Source organism: Caretta caretta, chromosome 1, assembly GCF_965140235.1.
Source record: "Caretta caretta isolate rCarCar2 chromosome 1, rCarCar1.hap1, whole genome shotgun sequence".
Lineage (NCBI taxonomy): Eukaryota > Metazoa > Chordata > Testudines > Cheloniidae > Caretta > Caretta caretta.
In genome coordinates this window covers 229941597-229960754 of record NC_134206.1, presented here as the reverse complement: position 1 = coordinate 229960754, position 19158 = coordinate 229941597, and the positions used below count along the sequence as shown (strand labels likewise).

General features: G+C 39.7%; 1 protein-coding gene across 13 annotated transcripts in view; it reads right to left on the bottom strand.

Annotated features, from left to right (window-relative positions):
- Nucleotides 1–19158, bottom strand: part of SHISAL1 (shisa like 1) — a 289388-nt gene that overhangs the window by 70661 nt on the left and 199569 nt on the right. For 7 of the 13 annotated variants that reach the window (XM_075121338.1, XM_075121340.1, XM_075121345.1 and 4 more), the window contains one exon: nucleotides 6823–7036. In XM_075121338.1, coding sequence (XP_074977439.1) covers nucleotides 6823–7036 — 214 coding nt within the window. Of the gene's footprint in view, nucleotides 1–6822; nucleotides 7037–14771; nucleotides 14872–19158 lie in introns of all 13 variants that reach the window. The other 6 variants (XM_048825185.2, XM_048825195.2, XM_048825251.2 and 3 more) reach the window with 1 other exon arrangement.

Sequence of the window (19158 nt, the reverse complement as noted above, 5' to 3'; positions counted from 1 at the left end):
GTATCCCTCTTCCCTTGAACAGAAACTTTTGGGAAAAAGAATTCAGCTGGTCTTTTGAAAACCTCACAGAATTCTTGCAGCATATTAAAACAGAAGTAAAACTTTTCATAAACCTATGGAGCATAATTAAGTACATTTTCAGCACTAGAGGGGCAAGCTAATATAGAACCTCTGCATTCTCCCATTGAAGTTAACGAGCGCTTTGCTAGACAGACTTTAGCCTGTTTTCTCGATTATGGTGAGTTAAAATACTATTCACACAGTTTTGTAACAGTAATAACTCTCATATGGGTATGTGGGTTATAGTTGACTACAAGCTCAAAAATTCTATTGAAAGAATCACAGAGCACCAACTGGATATCCTTAGCAAAAGCCTTAACATTTTTTTAAACACAGAAAAGAGATCCGATGATGTGAGTGATCTAAATTGTAATGTAACCAGGTTAGAGACCAGCATTCATTTGTCTAACAATTCTCAAGTTACTCTTCTGCAAACTAATTAAAACAGATGCAAGCTAGAACATTAGTCGTAACAGTGTGTAATCTGTAGTTATCATGCCCTTCTAGTCCACAGGTACAGAACAGACACATTCAGGTCTTGTGTAAGCACGTGTACAGCTCATGACATCAAGTTTGAATTTAGCTTATGTAGTCTACCTTAAGGGTCATGTACATACATTTTGAAATTAATTCACCATTTAAATAGTTGAGTTAATGAATAATGCAAAGCTGCTCCTTCAAGGACCTGAACCAAAGTTCATAGAAGTCAATAGGAATCTTTTGTCTTCAAGAGGTTTTGGATGAAGCCTCAAGAGAGCAGAGATATTTATTGGAGCCAGATTCTGCCACTTACTCATGTTGGGTAATACCTTACTCCGTGAACAGTGCCATATTCAAAATATATTGGATGAGGTACTATGTCCAGTATTGTATCCTCCCAAGCTAATTTTCTCAGGTAGGAGTAGATTAAGTTCAGGATCATTTATATTGATCACAGAGGTTTCCCCCCAAATTTTCACCCAGTCAGTTTGAGAAAGGAATTCTTGTATTACTTTTTAGGTTATGGTGTAAATTATTACTCAGGATGAATAAGGCTGGCAGAATCTGGCTGCAAGTAATAACCCACAAGCTAGGAAGCATTTAAACAATAGGCTCTGAAGGAGATGCTGGATATATACTTTGTGTGCCCTTTGCATGTGTATGTGCATGCACACATTTATATTTTATGATTTTGATCTCTGATCTTACAGTGAGACCAGAGGAAATGTGTGTATTGAACACAGTACTATACATACCAAGAATCACTAATCTTAGCTCCGATTAATCCCTTGCAATAGAAGCATACTCTACTTAACGTCTAATCTTGCAGACCCCATGTAGGCAAAACTTCCATTCACTTCTGTTTGCAGAAGGGTTGCAGGATCTTAAGAACAGTTATGGCTGCTTTATCAGGACACCTCCCAGGGAGCTGATTTAGCCTAATGACAGTAGCCTAGATTACCCCCTTGATTACATAAAGTGGTGGGAACTAAAGTAGCAGCAATTCTGTTGTAACACCTCAAAAACTGTCGGAGGAAAGAGAGCTGAGCCAGACTGGCATCATTACCTCTTTCACTGAACCTCTATGCTGCACAAAAAACCTATGCAGTCAGGGTTTGTGGCTAGGAGAAGTGAATATAGGAACTGCCCAGTCAGAGGCATGAAGCCAGGGAACAGACATGTTACAGGTACTGAACTCCAACAAACCTGTGGCATTTCATATTAAATTCCCAGAAGACAAAGGTCCGAATTCTCTCCTGGGTATAAGCTGGCACAGCGCCACTGATTTCACTGGAGCTGTGCCAATTTACACCAAGCACAGAATTTGGCCCTTAATGTTTTAACATTAGAGCTGGGTGACATTTTTTTCAGTGAATAGATTTCTTTTTGCATCAAAAATGCATTTTCCGATACTCCGAAACTATTCATGTATTAACTAATAGTTTCAGTTGGGGAAAAAATTTCAAAGTCAAAAAATTTTGTTTCAAAACATTTTCTTTTGACTTTTCATTTTGAAACAGTGTTTCAAATTCAAATTTGGCCAACTTTTTTTAAAATAGTGAAAACACCTGAAAATGGCTGAATTGAAATGAAAAACTGAAAAAATATTTGTTTAGAGTTGACTGAAGCATTTTGGTCAGCTTCAAACACATCAAAAAAACGAAAAATTTCCCTTTGAGTCAACCTGAAATGTTTCTTTTTTGATCTTTTGATTTGATGAAAATGTTTGAAAACATTGGTTTTCATTGGTCAAACTAGATTTTTTTTCTGTTCCACCCCTAAAGTGAAAAATCCATTATTCACTGAGCTATGATTAACGCTTTGTGACTTTCTGCTCAGCATTGGGGAGAGCGTTAACTGGTGACTAGGGAGGAGTATAAAAATATTGCTCAACAATGCAGGGATGTAATCAGGAAGGCCAAAGCACAAATGGAGTTGCAACTAGCAAGGGATGTGAAGGGTAACAAGAAAGGTTTCTACAGGTATGTTAGCAACAAGAAGAAGGTCAGGGAAAGTGTGGGACCCTTACTGAATGGGGGAGGCAACCTAGTGACAGATGATGTGGAAAAAGCTGAAGTACTCAATGCTTTTTTTCCCTCGGTCTTCACAGACAAGATCAGCTCCCAGAATGCTGCACTGGATGCAAGTTTTGAGGTCACTGCTTTACAGAACTCTCACTCTAGTTTTCCCATTCATTCCAATATAATAGAGAGATAAAAGGACTAGATTCAGACCAAAATTAAGTTCCAACCCTCTCAAAGCTCTAAAATAGTAGCATACGAAGGCTAAGGGAACAAGGTGCCCAGCTCCCAATGAAATTCAGACCTCATTCTCTTAGGCTCTTTTGAAAACCACAGCCTAGGCCTACTTTCCCAACAAAGCCTACATTGTTTGTACTTTTACTGCATTTTTCTTATTGTCCTCAAGGTACTGTATGCAAAAGCAAGAAAGCAAAACACAGTGGGGTGGGGAGGAGGAATTAGATCCGTCTTCCCCTGTGTTTTTATGGCCACTGTAGTATCTGAGCACATCACATACATTGATGTTGTTTATACTCAGAAAATCCTATATGAAGTAGCAAAGTGCTATAATTCTCATATTACAAGTGGCGAAACAGAGGCACAGAGAAACCAGAGGGAGAAACAGGGGCACAGAGAAATGACTTGTCCAAGGAAGTCACAAAGGAAGTTTGCTGAACTGAAACCCACTCTCCTGGGTCTGAGTCTAGTCTCTTAACCATGTACACCCCCCCCCTGCTGTACATTAAATAAGTGGAGTCCCAAAACTTTGGACTAAAGCATGTTCCTTTTTAGCTATAGCCCTCTGGCATCATTGTAAATGAACCATTGTCACTGTTTTAAACCAATAATTAGGGTTTATATGCATACAATATAGCTGAATAAGAGTAATAAAATATATTTAGGTATCATTTTCTCTGGTATCTTGTACTCACAATTACATGGGGCCATTTGCAGTAACATCAATCCAAATCTGACCACATATATAACCCCACTGATGTTAGCATTGAAGTACTCAATGCTTTTTTTGCCTTGGTCTTCACAGACAAGATCAGCTCCCAGGCTGCTGCACTGGGCAGTACAGCATGGGGAGGAGGTGAGCAGCCCTTGGTGGTGAAAGAACAGGCTAAGGACTATTTAGAAAAGGTGGACATGCACAAGTCCATTGAACTGGATGCAATGCATCCAAGGGTGCTGAGGGAGTTGGCTGATATGATTGCAGAGCCATTGGCCATTATCTTTGAAAACTCATGGCGATTGGGGTGGGCGGGGAGTCCTGGACAATTGGAAAAAAGCAAATATAGTGCCCATCTTTAAAAAATGGAAGATGAACAATCCGGGGAACTACAGAGCGGTCAGCCTAACCTCAGTCCCCGAAAAATCATGGAGCAAGTCCTTCAGAAATCCATTTTGAAGCACTTGGAGGAGAGGTAGGTGATCAGGAAAGGTTAACATGGATTCACCAAGGGCAAGTCATGCCTGACCAACCTGATTGCTTTCTATGGTGAGATAACTGGCTTTGTAGATATGGGAAAAGCACTGGACATGATATACCTTGACTTTAGCAAAGCTTTTGATACAGTCTTCCACAGTATTCTTGCCAGCAAGTTAAAGAGTATGGATTGGATGAATGGACTATAAGATGGATAGAAAGCTGGCTAGATCGTCAGGCTAAACGGATAGTGATCAATGGCTCGATGTCTAGTTGGCGGCCGGAATCAAGAGGAGTGTGCCCCAAGGGTTGGTTCTGGGGCTGGTTTTGTTCAACATCTTCATTAATGAGCTGGATGATGGAATGGATTGCACCCTCAGCAAGTTCGCGGGCTTTGGGTCAGGCTCTCTATATAGACTGGAGGGCAAAGCTGCACTAAAAAGTACTGAAGTTTCACGTGGATGGAGGAAGCAGTGATTCAGGATTCTCCTTCCCTTTCTACACAGCTGTCATTACTCTTTCCACAAAAAATGTACATGGCTGAAGCAGAAGTGGTGGGGATTGGGAGGAAGAGCTGGAGAATTACAGCTATAAAGCAAGATGTTTCCTTTTTTTACTACTTGGATTAATACCACATCAAAAAGAAAGGGTGGGGTGGGGTAGGGTAGGGTAGGGTGGGAGGAGATTCATTAATGCAGTTTAACTACCCCTCCATGATCAAACCACCTGGGTGGGAACTGGCTGTGTTATTTTTGCCTGGGAGAACCCGTCTGAGTGCCTGACCACGAAGTCTGAAGATTGTGGCCAGAGTTGCTCATAGATCTCTAGCTTCCACTCCTTTTCCTGACCCTGATCAATCCCTTCACAGTCCTGATAGTCCAGTAGGTTGCAAAGAGGGGAAGACTGGCTCAGCTGCAGCAATGCTAAAGTCATGGTCCTGGGACTTCTATTTTTTAATTCTCCTTCTACTGTGCATGATTTTACACACGTAGGGTACAATTCACCCCTGTGCAGATGTGCAGCACAAACCTCATGCACCACTGAATCCCAGTCCAAACCTGAAAATAGGACTTCAGTGGCACATGGCCCTTTTGCTGGTTCTTTGCACAAGGTGAATTTCACCCATAAGGAATATGGAAGTAAAACGTTCCGTGGCAAAGCTGAATGATTTGTTAATTATTATTGTTAGATATATAAATAGTGGTGCTTATCAAAGGCTCTAGCCACCACTCCTATAAGGTATGAAAACAAAATTAGATTGCCAACGGGGACCCCAAATTATCCTCTCTCCCATATGCTATCCATTTCTCTTTTTAGAGTACTGTTCATAAATAAATTGTCTAAGTAATCCAAAATAGATTAAACAAATTTGAAGTTGGCGACATGAATAAACAACTCATGAATGAACCCCAGAAAATGCTTTGCAAGTTTATCTCTAAAGGTGTAACAAACTTGGTGGTAGTGAACAGTTTTTGGTGTATCACTTTTGTAAAAATATAAGGCTAGATTCTGTCATGCATCCAAGGCCCAAACTATGGACAGTTTTTATACTTGTATAGCTGTTTTGGTTAGAGAGGTGATTTTTTTTTTAAACTGAGACATCTAGTGTGGATGCTCTTATACCAGTATTAAGGTGCCTTATACTGGCATAGCTTATTCCTCTTCCCATTTGGGAATAAGCTATACTGATATAAAGCACCTTACATACTGATATAACTGAGACCACACTAGAGGTATTGCACTGTTTTAGCTAGATTGGCATAGTCAGTGGTACAACTTTTGTGTGTAGACAAAATCCAAGACACTCTCAGTACAGTAGTGTGAGGGGGCTATTAAGGAGGCATAACTAGCTCTCTGATTGTTCTGGCCCTGGCACCACTGAGAGTTAAAATAGCCTAATTTATGACAGGAGAATATAATCTCAAAGAGACCTACAACCCTGCCCCGGCTCCCATAGAAGTCAATGGCAAAACTCCCATTGACTTCAATGGTGCGTGTTCAAGACCTAAGAATCATACACTAGCTGAAAACTGGTGCAATGGCGCTCCCTACCACTCCTTCTGAAGCTGAAACCTTCCCTCCCCTGACATTGCCCCTGAGCCAGGATGAGGGGGGCAGTTGTCTTAGGAGCTGGCTCTCAGTTGAGAGCGCCATCCTCCATCAGGGGAATTCAGCCACGGTGAGAATTCTTGAGTAGTGCAAAGGAGCGAGTCTGGACCTGGAAATCTTGCCCCCACAGCATGGGCAGTCCATAATTCAGGATCTACTTACTACCTTGTCAGTTTTTCTGCAAAAGTTCTTATTTTCTATCTTTAACAACAGGCCACAGAGCTGCTTTTAAAAAGAGAATGTGAAAAGAGATCTCAAGCAGCAGACAAGGTGATTAAACAACCAAGTGCATTTTGCTGATCAAGCTCCGTGATTGCAAGTCATTAATATGCAAAACATGCACAAATTCAAAATAGCAATTATCCATGTAAAACATTTGGGATGGTCTGAAAAATGTCAACTTACCTTTCTCTTGCCATCACTTGTTGGGGTTTTCAGATACACATTTAAACACGGTTTTGTCCAATTTTGGGGGGAGAAACAGCCTATTTGCTTATAAAATTTACATACATGCTCTTAGGAATTTATATAATGGGCACTGAAGCAATAGAAGCAAAGGTAAACATCCCCTTCATGAGAAGTAGACTTGTACAGAAGAGCTTCTAGAAACGTTTCTGTGTATGTACAATTATTCTAATTGCTTCCGTCATTAAATATATCTTACATTATGTGATTAGACTAGGAATAATTTGGTAAAGAGTACTTTATAACTCATTTACTTACTTATGCATATATCCATCTGCATTCCCCGTTAGGTTCATCTGCATAACAGTCTGAAATTCTGTCTCATTGCAGCAGTATTTAAATACCGTGTTGTTATGGTGACAGCAGAAGATGTAAGATTTATTGTCAGAAAGACGTGGACAGTGAAAACCAAAGTGGTAGCGGCCTTTGTAGTCTGTATATGGCTCACAGACACGAAAATGTGCAGACAATGCTGTAAAACAAAGATTGATATTGTCTTTGTGAGTCATATGTGCTAGTTGCATGTCACATCCATTCTCATTTTTCAATTATCTTAAATAATTTTTCCCCTGGCTTCCGAGAAACAGTAATCATGTATTTTAGGAGCTTCAACCTCATAATATTTGATACGACTATTGAAAGCAAGAAAAGCATTTTTGTGATATTTTCGATTTTGAGTTACTATGTTTCTGAATTTTTTTAAATTTTAATTCATTTATTTTTTAAACAGAAGAGACGAAGTGTTGTCCATAACTATCACAATTTTGAACGGCAAGGAACACTAAAATATTTAAATACATATCTTCAACTATGCAGTTTTAAAACTATGGGATATCAGCAAAGATCTAGAAAAGTTTAAGATTTTTCTGGGATGATTTTACTATCAGTAAAGAAAAAACATACATGCAAACTGAAATAAGAGTCCAAAGGCACATGATTTAAGGTGGCTGTTATTAATGTGTCAGAAACATCTGCTCTACTGTAAAGGTCATTATTTTGATAGGTATTGATCTTCCAAAAATAATAATTAAAAGATATGACCATGCTAACAGGCCTGAACAACTGTGAGTATACAATATCTAGAACAATAACAATGGAAACACAAAAAGAAAAGGAGTACTTGTGGCACCTTAGAGACTAACCAATTTATTTGAGCGTAAGCTTTCGTGAGCTACAGCTCACTTCATCGGATGCATACTGTGGAAACTGCAGAAGACATTATATACACAGAGACCATGAAACAATACCTCCTCCCATCCCACTCTCCTGCTGGTAATAACTTATCTAAAGTGATCACTCTCCTTACAATGTGTATGATAATCAAGTTGGGCCATTTCCAGCACAAATCCAGGTTTTCTCACCCTCCGCCTCTCCCCCCTCCACACAAACTCACTCTCCTGCTGGTAATAGCCCATCCAAAGTGACCACTCTCTTTACAATGTGTATGATAATCAAGGTGGGCCATTTCCAGCACAAATCCAGGTTTTCTCACCCCCCACCTCCCCCTCCAAAAACCACACACACAAACTCACTCTCCTGCTGGTAATAGCTTATCCAAAGTGACCACCCTCCTTACAATGTGTATGAAAATCAAGGTGGGCCATTTCCAGCACAAATCCAGAGTGATCACTTTAGATAAGCTATTACCAGCAGGAGAGTGGGATGGGAGGAGGTATTGTTTCATGGTCTCTGTGTATATAATGTCTTCTGCAGTTTCCACAGTATGCATCCGATGAAGTGAGCTGTAGCTCACGAAAGCTTATGCTCAAATAAATTGGTTAGTCTCTAAGGTGCCACAAGTACTCCTTTTCTTTTTGCGAATACAGACTAACACGGCTGTTAATGGAAACACAATTACAGTTCAGATCTTAATTTTTTTAAAATTAAATCCTCATGTATGGCAGGTATTATGTCTTTTAAATCATTTTGCAGGTTTTTTGTTACGCTGGTTTTGCTGGTCAATTCTCTCGAAAGAAATAAATCATCTCTGTATATTTCCCCAGAATTTGGGCTCTAGGCTAATTGTTGTGTGGTGGTTAGTATGCCTTGTAGGAGTTTGAGGTCTGTTGCTAACCCCAGCTCTCACACTGTGGCACTACTTTAATTTATTTAGGGGTTATATTATGGTAGTGCCTTGAAGCCACATCTCAGATTACACACACAGTCTCTGCCCTTGAAGACCTTACAGTCTAAATATAGCCAACAGACAAAACGTGGGAGAAATGATGTATTTTTACTCTGATTTTACAGAACTGAGACAGACACACTATGGACTGCTGTACACCCAAAGTTGCACCAATAAATTAAGGTGTTATTTTAAACTGATTTAGTTAACTGGTGCAACTTTGAGCATGTACACTCATATTTTTATAATTGTTTGAAAATTGGGATAATGATTCTGACCTTTTTTGTTAAATCGCTTTGAGATCTTCTGTTGAAAAGCTCTATATAAGAGGTAGGTGGTGGTCTCATTATTATTTATTATTATTGTATCAGCTTACCAATATAGAGTGTACACACAAAGGTTTGCACCAGTTTAACCAAACTGGTATATATTTGGCTGTAGACAATGCCTGAGTGAACTAGGTGCCAGTGGAAATTACAGAGAAATGAGTGCATTTCAATCCTGGCATGACTCCTTTGCTATCATCTACTGAGAGGAAGACTATGCCATCTTTTGATTAAGGCCACAGCCATTGAACTCAGAGGTTTTGAGGAGAGCTGATCGAAAACCAAAATTTCCATCCTGTGGAAAATGCAAATATTTTGACATCTATTTTCATCCTGAATCAGGGTGAATATCTGAAATATCAAAACTTTTCATGGAATTGAAAGTTCAGGAAAATTTCAGTTAGAAAAATGTAATTTAGACATTTCTAATCTAAGTGAAATGTTTTGATATTAGCTAACCAAAATGTTTCATTTTGGTTTGGTGAACTGAATTGAAACATTTAATTTCAGTTTACTTCAACATTAATCTGTGTCCGACTGAGCAGCCATGGTGCTTCATAGGAACTGTAGTTTGAGTGTCTCATGCTCCCATTCTATATGGGATGGACTCCCCAGCTGGACTATATGTCCTGTGATGCACCACATTGATTCAACCAGAGAGAAGTTTACAGTGCATCATGGGGAAACTTAGTCCAGCCAGGGAACCTGGCTCACGAGAAGATTGGGGGCACAAGGCACCCAAACTACAACTCCCATTACAGCAGCTCAAGCAGACATAGATTAATGACTAACTGAAATGTTTTGATTTGGGTTGACTTGAGATGAAATATTCCACTTAAACCTTCCTGACAGAAAATTGAAAAATGTTTCCCACAGAAAATTTCAATTTGGCAGAAACTGCATCTTCTGTCAAGAAAACATTGATGGAAAATTTCTGAACAACTTTAGTTCTGAGTTCTGTACCCAGATCTGCCATTGACTTCCTTTGTGACCATGGGCTACAGTTTCCAACATCTGTCCCTAAAGTTAGGCTTCTAAATCCATACCTAGGCACTTCAGTAAGTACCTGATTTGTGGGGCTGCTCCTGCAGACACCCATCCCTCAAAAATGCAGAGATACATACTAACAAATTTAACATTTATTCAACTGTTTCTAACATTTAGGAACCCAAGAAGTGCTGAACTTAATCAGCTCTGTGATCTATCTAATCCTATATCCTTTCTTTGGCAGTGTCTAGTTTCAAATGCTCCACAAATGAAGATGCAAGAAATGCCATCATGGAAAATAATGGCATAACCTCCAGAAAAGTGAAGTTACTTCCTAGCTCCCATCAGTTACTGTTTGGCTTATGTGCTTAAAGCAGAAATTTTTAATATATATATTTTGTCCTATCTAATATGTAACTCTGAATGTTATCACTATCCATATACATATGTCTGATCTTTTTTCTTTCAAACCTACTGAGCTCTTACCCTGAATAATATCTTATGACAATGAGTTCCACAATTTATATGTAATTGTGTATGTGTAAAAAAAATTTTCTCATCAATTTTACATTTATCGCTTTTCAGTTTTATTGTTCTCCTTGTCCCATAGGAGGACCCAGTTTACCTTCTCTTACCTTATTTCCACCTACCTACCCCAGTGGTTTTATTGAAATGTTTAAGTTACCTCTTGCAGAGATGAAAGGTATAACATACTTTTTCTGAAGTGAAGTAGCATATGTAAAACTCTACCCCACATTTGAAATTTACTACCAATAATGTGAGGAGGCTATATCCTCCTATCTCTGTGCATGCACATTTCTAGGGCAGAATAGACTATCAGGCTTTGAATGATTGATTTATGCTGGTCTTTCAGGGTTTACTTGCAATATGTTCAGAAAAATAAGCAGCCAATGTAACTAAAATGTCTGAGTACGCAGTCCAATGTAATGCTGCTTTCATAGATTTTGTTAGCTAGCTCTGGAGAGTATTGCTATGAGTTTAGTACCAAGTTAGCGTAGAAGTCTTTTATTTTATTTGTTTTGAATACTGATACTTTCAATCAGAGGCAGGTGCTCATTGTAACAAAATATATACCATTCACTTGATATCCTGTGATTGTTTAAACATAGACATGACCCCTTTCAAGTATAAAAGAAAATGATTGTGAAGTGCAAAAAAATTGCCAAGTTTTGTATGTTAATATGAAATTCACTACCATCCATAACTTCATCAATGAGTTTCAACCCATTATTTTGTAACAAAAGCATCATTCAGTTGAATTAAATCAAACTATATGCTTAGGAGTTAAAGCAGACAGGGCAGATATTCTTTGTAGCATGCATGCATGGCTCCCTTTATTGTGAGTTATTGGTACAGCCACATCGAACTAGTGAGTACCAAAAAGTCCTACCATTTTGTCTCTTCTTGCTCTCCATCACAGTCTTAATCGTCCCAGTTCAATCATATTGGTCAGAGGGTTGCCATTAGAGCTGGCCTACACAAATTCCATTTTTGTGGAAAATGTCAAGGTTTCTAAATTTGTTTTCATTCCACATTAGAATGAAACCAAGACCTTTCAAAATTTTCATAAAAATAACAAAGTCCCTGTCCCCCCTCCAAAGAGCCACTAGCCCAGTGCTTGAGTATCAGAAACCATGTTGGGGATGGTCAGGCTTAGTGGTCAGAGCTGTGGCAGTTGGGCCAGTGGTCGAAGCCAGGGGGGTCAGAGCTGGAATCAAGAATCAGAGCAGGGTTGGAGCAAGAGCTAGGCTGGAGCAGGCTAAGGCTTATGGAGTCTGTTAGCACTATCAGGCAGGGATGAGTCCCAAGCCATGAAGTGACGCTGAGCAAACTGATCTGCTGTTTCTCCTTTGAGACTTATATACCTGCCCTGAGAGTCACCGGAGTGGCTTTGGCCTTGTGGATTGGCTGGAGCCTAGCACAGGAATAATTCATCAATAATGTGTGGCTTAATCAGTCTCTAGTTCAGGGATGACCCAACACCTCCCATTAGGGCACTCACCTGGGATACGGAAAAGCCAGGTTCAAGGGCCTGCTCTGCCTGACCACTGGGCCAACCACTAGGCCAAATCAGGCAGAGCAAAGCCTACAACCTGGGTCCTAGGAGAGTGCTCTAAGCAGTGGGCAATTGGCTATTCTGGGGTGGGTCATTCTCTTCTGTCCTGGAGCTGAGAAACCTTTTGTTTCATCAAAACCATTATGTTTCATCCAAAAGTTTCAATTTTGACAAACTGGCATTTTCTGACAAAAAAATGTTTGTTAAAAAATTCCTGACCTGCCCTAGTTGCAACGTTCCTATTCTGCTACTGCCTTTTCTAACAGAGCTCTAGCCTGCCTGTCCTCACCGTAGGCGCTCCTTTTCATTCTTATTTCCACCCACTCAGACACCTTTCTGACTGCAGGCAGGGAGCTGCATCTCCTTTCTGAGGCCAGCCAACACAGCTGAAGCTGCTCAATGCAGGTCTCTACTATTCTGGTTCTTCTACCAACCCCATCATCTTATTTGAGCTATCCAGCTGTTCCTCTACCCCACTGTTGCTGCTTCCCTGCCTGCCTGGCTCTCCAAAACAATGTCCCCAAAAGTGCTGCACTGTACATCTGGGACTTATCAGCTCATTGTCATCCCAGCCTTTGTAATCTGTGCCTTGTGGTTGTGATCAGACACTATGCTCTTAATGATTATTAGATATGATCTTCAAATATCCTTGTTTTTATACTTTCCAATTCTACTTTTTTCAAGTATGAAATTAGTATAATTGCAATAAAAAGCAGCATCCTGTAGTTCTTTCATTCAAATTATGTAAAGCCAGTCGTCTCCCTTTACAGAATCTGGGGCATACGGGACATACATTGTACAAATATCTGAGTTGATTACATAGATAAACACAAGTTACCATGTAATTACTATGGTTATCAGCAAAGTTACTATGGACCTTTGTTACTGTGATGCTGCTACAAAATTAACATGCCTCCATTGTTTTAGGAAACTTGCTGTTTATGTGAAAGGAGGCCAAGAAAACACTCTCAATTGTGTTAATGCTTTATAAAGGCTGGGGATAGAATTTTCAAAGGTACTTAACACTGGTTAACATCATTCCCAATATAAAACTCTCACTGACTTCAGCAGGCATAGAGTTAGGCCAGCACCGAAAGCTTTTGACAATCCTACCTGGGGTACATAAATTAAAGCTGCCATTATCATTGTAAACACCTATCCTGCAGCATAGCGTCATGCACCCTATGTGCTAATAAGAAATGTCAAAAAAATAATAAAGGATCTATTACAGGATAAGGTATACATGCATAAACAAATAAAATAAAATGCTAGAATAGTGCCTGGTATTTATCAATGATTTATATAATATGCAGAAGTCCTATGTAAATAGGATCAAAGCAAAGACATTTTTCTTTACAGACAGCATTTCACCTCTCCCCAAAGAGACAGTGTCAGGGCTGAAAAGCCTAAACATATTAAATTCAGACCTAACAGCTTTGTTTTGGTTCGAGGAAGTAAAATTCCTTTGTTTTGGTTCGAGAAAAGTAAAATTCTCAAAAGCCAGTAAATATGAACATTATGGCTGATGGTGCAAACTTAACTCTATCCCCTGTGCATATGCATATGAAATAGTATTTATTACTACGATGACATGCTGTTTCTGAGATAGATGATGATATATTTTTTTCCTACAATATAGCTGGGCACATGTAGTTGGGATAAGTTATGATCATGTAATTAAAGGTTATCAGCCTGCCTGAACAATAAATTCAACCCGATTTTGCCCACATTTCCTGCCTTTAGATTATTTGACTCTGCCGCTATCTGTGTAAACGTGAGTAAGTCATTCAACTTTGTGCTTCAGTTTCTCCACCTCTAAAATAGGGATACTAATGCTCCTCTAACTTCATCAAGCACATTAAGAAATATGAATGAAAATCATTATATAAAAAGAGCTAGTTGTTATTATTCATCCTCAATTAATCCATTCCAAGTTTCAAATGTATCTGCTGTATTCCTCATGACAAAAGTGCAATTAGAGTATTTTAAAATGGGATGGATGTCATTTTACTCCCTCATGGAACTAGGAAAAAAATTCTGGGATGGGATTCTGCTTAAACTTCCTGAGAATAAATCACCTTCAGACAGAATTACAAACATGGAAAATTTCAGAAAACTGGTGAGCTTCTGAAAGTTATGAGCCTGTGAAAAGTACTACTTCTAATTGGAACTCTTTTGTAAACTTAACTATAGCAGCAGAAGACTATGAACAGGCATAGCGTGAAGATAACATGAGCCGTACACATAAACACACATCCTCTTTTGTCCAATGTGAAAATGCACATGATACAACCTTGCTTCCTAGGTCTGCCGTACGTGGATCATTTGGCAGAATTGTTTGATTTATATGGTGTGAATCCTTCATTTTAAGGAGCTGATAGCCTATTCAGAATTAAAATAGTAAAGAAAATGATTATTCAAGTTGAATGTCAAATGTTGAGTCTGCTTATCTTGTCTGTGTCCTATTAGTGTTCCTTTCCTAAATGAAATAGTATTGCTATTTTAGTATTCTTGTTTTAGCTTCCAGTCACCAAATGCACAGCTAAGTTTAAGTTGCACAGTGCTTTTTTTTCAACTCATAGCATTACCTATGGTACCATTAGTTTTGTAGGCACTTGGGTTTGATGAAGTTTTAACCCATTTATCCCCTCGCCCAGCTGACATAAAAATAAATTTCTGGAAGAAACATTACCTGCTGACAAGAGCAATAAGAACACAACCATCAGCACATTCAAGGACTGTTGACCACAACTTGTCATCGTTTTGTTTTCATTGATCCATTAGAGAATTACCTGTTTAATAAGATGCAATGTCATAGTTAGGTGTCAATATCATCTCACCTTTATCTGCTTAAATCTGTACTTGCAAAATGGCTTTGCAACAGAGAAAATGGTTTAGAGCAGTAGTCTCCAACCTCCAACCAAGATCACTTTTTGAATCTAAGGGCAACCCAGGATCTACCCTGCCCCTTCCTCAAGGCACTGCCCTATTCACTCCATCTCCCCCCCCCCCCCCGTTGCTTGCTCTCCCCCACCCTCACTCACTTTCACTGAGCTGGGGTAAGGGGTTGGTATTCGGGAGGGGGTGTCGGCTCTGGGTTGGGGCCGAGGGGTTTGCAGTGTAGGAGGGGGCTCTGGGCTGAGCCTGGGGCAGGGAGTTTGGATGCAGGAGGGGGCTCTGGGCTGGGGCAGTGTGTTGGGGTACAGGAGGGGATACATGGTGCTGGCTCTGGGAGGGGGGTCAGGGCTGGGGAAGATTGTTGGGATGCAGGAGGAACTATGGGGTGTTGGCTCTTGGAGGTGGCTCAGGGATGGGGGTTGGGGTGCAGCCTCGTGCTGGGCAGCACTTACCTCTGGCAGCTCCCAGTCAGCAGCAGGTGCAGTGAGGCTAAGGCAGACTCCCTGCCTATCCCAGCCCCACACTGCTCCCGGAAGAGACCAATGTGCCCCTGCGGCCCATAGGTTGGGAGGGGGCGCAGGAGGCATGTGGTTCCGTGCGCTGCCCCTCTCTGCAAGCACTGCCCCCACAGCTCTCTTGGCCAATGGGAGCTGTGGGGGTGGTGCTTGCAGGCAGGAGCAGCGTGCAGAGGGAGACCCCAGCTCCCCCTCCCTCAGGGCCATGGGGCTGGGCTGGCCACTTCTGGGAGCAGTGTGGGGCTGGGGTAAGCAGGGAGTCTGCTTTAGAGGCAGTCACGCTGCACCACCGGATATTGCGATCAACGGGGAGATCCTCTAGGATCAACCAGTCGATCACGATCAAGCGGTTGGTGATCACTGGTTTAGAGTAATACAATGCGAAAACAAAACTGTCTTACTTCCACTGCAACTGTTGCATGGAAAAACACATTTCACATAAGAAATTTTAAAATATGCTATCCTTTTATTTAGCTATGTGTACATTAAATAGTGTGAGTTATGTATACCCTTTATATTCTACAGCACGAAGTAGAGGTGAGCCAAAGGGAGTGCTTGGTTGGCTATTCACACCAAACTTTGTAATGTAAGAGGCCATGTCTCAGGCAGTGGAATGCTGTCAGAAAACTGGGCTATTTCAGTATGTCTGGAAGAACTAGGGGAGTTAAAACAATTTAAAATAAATAGGGCTGTCGATCAGTTGCAGTTAACTCATGCGATTATCTCAAAAAATTAATTGTGATTAATCGCACTGTTAAACAATAGAATACCAATTGAAATTTATTAAATATTTTTGGATATTTTTCTACATTTTTAAATATATTGATTTCTATTACAACACAAAATACAAAATGTACAGTGCTCACTTTATATTATTATTTTTATTACAAATATTTCCACTGTAAAATGATAAACAAAAGAAATAGTATTTTTCAATTCACCTTGTACAAGTACTGTAGTGCAGTCTCTTTATTGTGAAAGTCTAACTTACAAATGTAGATTTTTTTGTTACATAACTGCACTCAAAAACAAAACAAGGTAAAACTTTAGAGCCTACAAGTCCACTCAGTCCTACTTCTTGTTCAGCCAATCGCTAAGACAGACAAGTTTGTTTACTTTTAAGGGAAATAATGCTGCCTGCTTCTTATTTACGTCACCTGAAAGTGAGAACAGGAGTTCGCATTGCACTTTTGTAGCCGGTGTTGCAAGATATTTATGTGCCAGATATGCTAAACATTTGTATGCCCCTTCATGCTTCGGCCACCATTCCAGAGGACATGCTTCCATGCTGATGATGCTCGTTAAAAAAATAACGTGTTAATTAAATTTGTGACTGAACTCTTTGGGGGAGAATTGTATAGCTCCTGTTCTGTTTTACTCATATTCTATCATATATTTCATGTTATAGCAGTCTTGGATGATGACCCAGTGCATGTTGTTCATTTTAAGAACACTTTCACAGCAGAACTGACAAAACACAAAGAAGGTACCAATGTGAGATTTCTAAAAATAGCTACAGCACTCAACCCAAGGTTTAAGAACCTGAAGTGCCGTCCAAAATCTGATCGGGATGGGTGTGGAGCATGCTTTTGGAAGTCTTAAAAGAGAAACACTCCAATGAGGAAACTACAAAACCCAAACCACCAAAAATATGAAAATCAAGCTGCTGGTGGCATCTGACTCAGATGATGAAAATGAACATACGTCGGTCTGCTGTGCTTTAGATTGTTATAGAGTAAAACACGTCATCAGCATGGATGCATGTCCTCTGGAATGGTGATTGAGGCATGAAGGGACATATGAATCTTTAGTGCATCTGGCACATAAATATTTTGTGACACTGGCTACAACAGTGCCAAGCAAACTCCTGTTCTCACTTTCAGGTGACATTGTAAACAAGAAGCGAGCAACATTATCTCCTGCAAATTGTAACCAAACTTTTTTATCTGAGCGATTGGCTGAAGTAGGACTGCATGGACTTGTAGACTCTAAAGTTTTACATTGTTTTATTTTTTGAATACAGTTCTTTTTGTACATAATTCTACATTTGTAACTTCAACTTTCATGATAAAGAGATTGCACTACAGTACTTGTATTAGATGAATATATTTCTTTTGGTTTTTACTGCGAAAATATTTGTAATAAAAATAAATATAAAGTGAGCACTGTACACTTTGTATTCTGTGTTGTAGTTGAAATCAATATATTTGAAAATGTAGAAAACACCCAAAAATATTTAAATAAATGTTATTTAAGTTAAGTTATTGTTTAAGAATGTGATTAATCGCATGATTAATCATGATTAATTTTTTTAATTCCTTAACTGCTCTAAAAATAAATCAATCATTTTTACTTTTAAATACTTACAAGCAACACCTAGGTTCATCCCATTAGAACAGTGGTTCTTAACCTTTTTTCATTTGCAGACCCCTAAACATTTTTGAATGGAGGTGCAGACTCCATTGGAAATTATAGACACAGTCTGCGGACCCCCAGAGAACCACAGAGTACAGGTTGAAAACCAATGCATTAGAAGATGCAGTAGTTCACAAATTGGGTTAGATAACAGAGCCAGTCGGAAAAAATTTTACAAAATGTTTTTTATCAGAATTTGCTGATTTGTGGAAATTGAAATGTCCATCAACTCTGATGGAAGTCTGCTTGATTTTCTGCAAGCTCGTTCACCTACCCAGTTCCTCGGCAGTCCACCTGACAGCCGCCATAAAAAGGCTGCTTTAATTTATGTCCAAGGCTGGTCCAGCCCACACCAGCCCCAAGATTGGAGGAGTAAAAAGTTGTCTTAAATCTATGTTTGTTCTACCCCATCAGTTATGCTGAGCATTCTTTGACTGTTGTTGAGGATCTGCCCCAAAGTGAATTTTACCATTTATGTCAATGGGAGTAGACCCTATGCCTGGTACCTAGAGTGCTGCAGTACACCCTATCCTGTCTTCCATGGCAGTATATCTAAAGTTAGTACTACATTAGCTGTGACACCAAAGGGCATGAAGAAAAGAAATTCTTTTATTGCTTATTCACCAATGTTAGTAGCCTGTATAATAAACAAGAGGAACTGGAGTTGCTCAGTTGTGAGCATAAATTTTATCTAGCTGGTATTACTGGAACCAGATGGGATGATTGGCATGACTAGAATGTTAAAAATCAATGGGTTAAATCTATTTTGGAAGGATGGAGTGCAGAAAAGGAGAGAGGGGAATGGCACACTATGTGAAAAAAATTACTACTTATCACCGACAACTTAGAAGCAAATGTTCTTGAATGTGGATAGATAAATGTTCTAATAGATAAAGCACAAGATGGGGAAGTAGTTGGTGTCTTCTACAGACCACCAAATCTCTCTCTCACACGCTCACACGCAAAAGGTGAGTTCAACTTGAGTGACCTAAGGCTGATCAAGAGTTCTGTGGACTATTAATGTTGATTTTCAGTAAGTCTTGGAACACTGGGAAAGTTCCAGAGGACTGGAAAAAGGCTAATGTGCCAAGGGTAAGCAGGACGACCAGCCTTTCAGTCTGCCTTCGATCCCAGGAAAGATAATAGAGTGGCTGATTCGGGACTCTATTGACAAAGAAAAAGGAAGGTAATAAAATTAAAGCCAATCAACGTGGGTTTATGGAAAATAAACCCTGTCAAACTAACTTGATT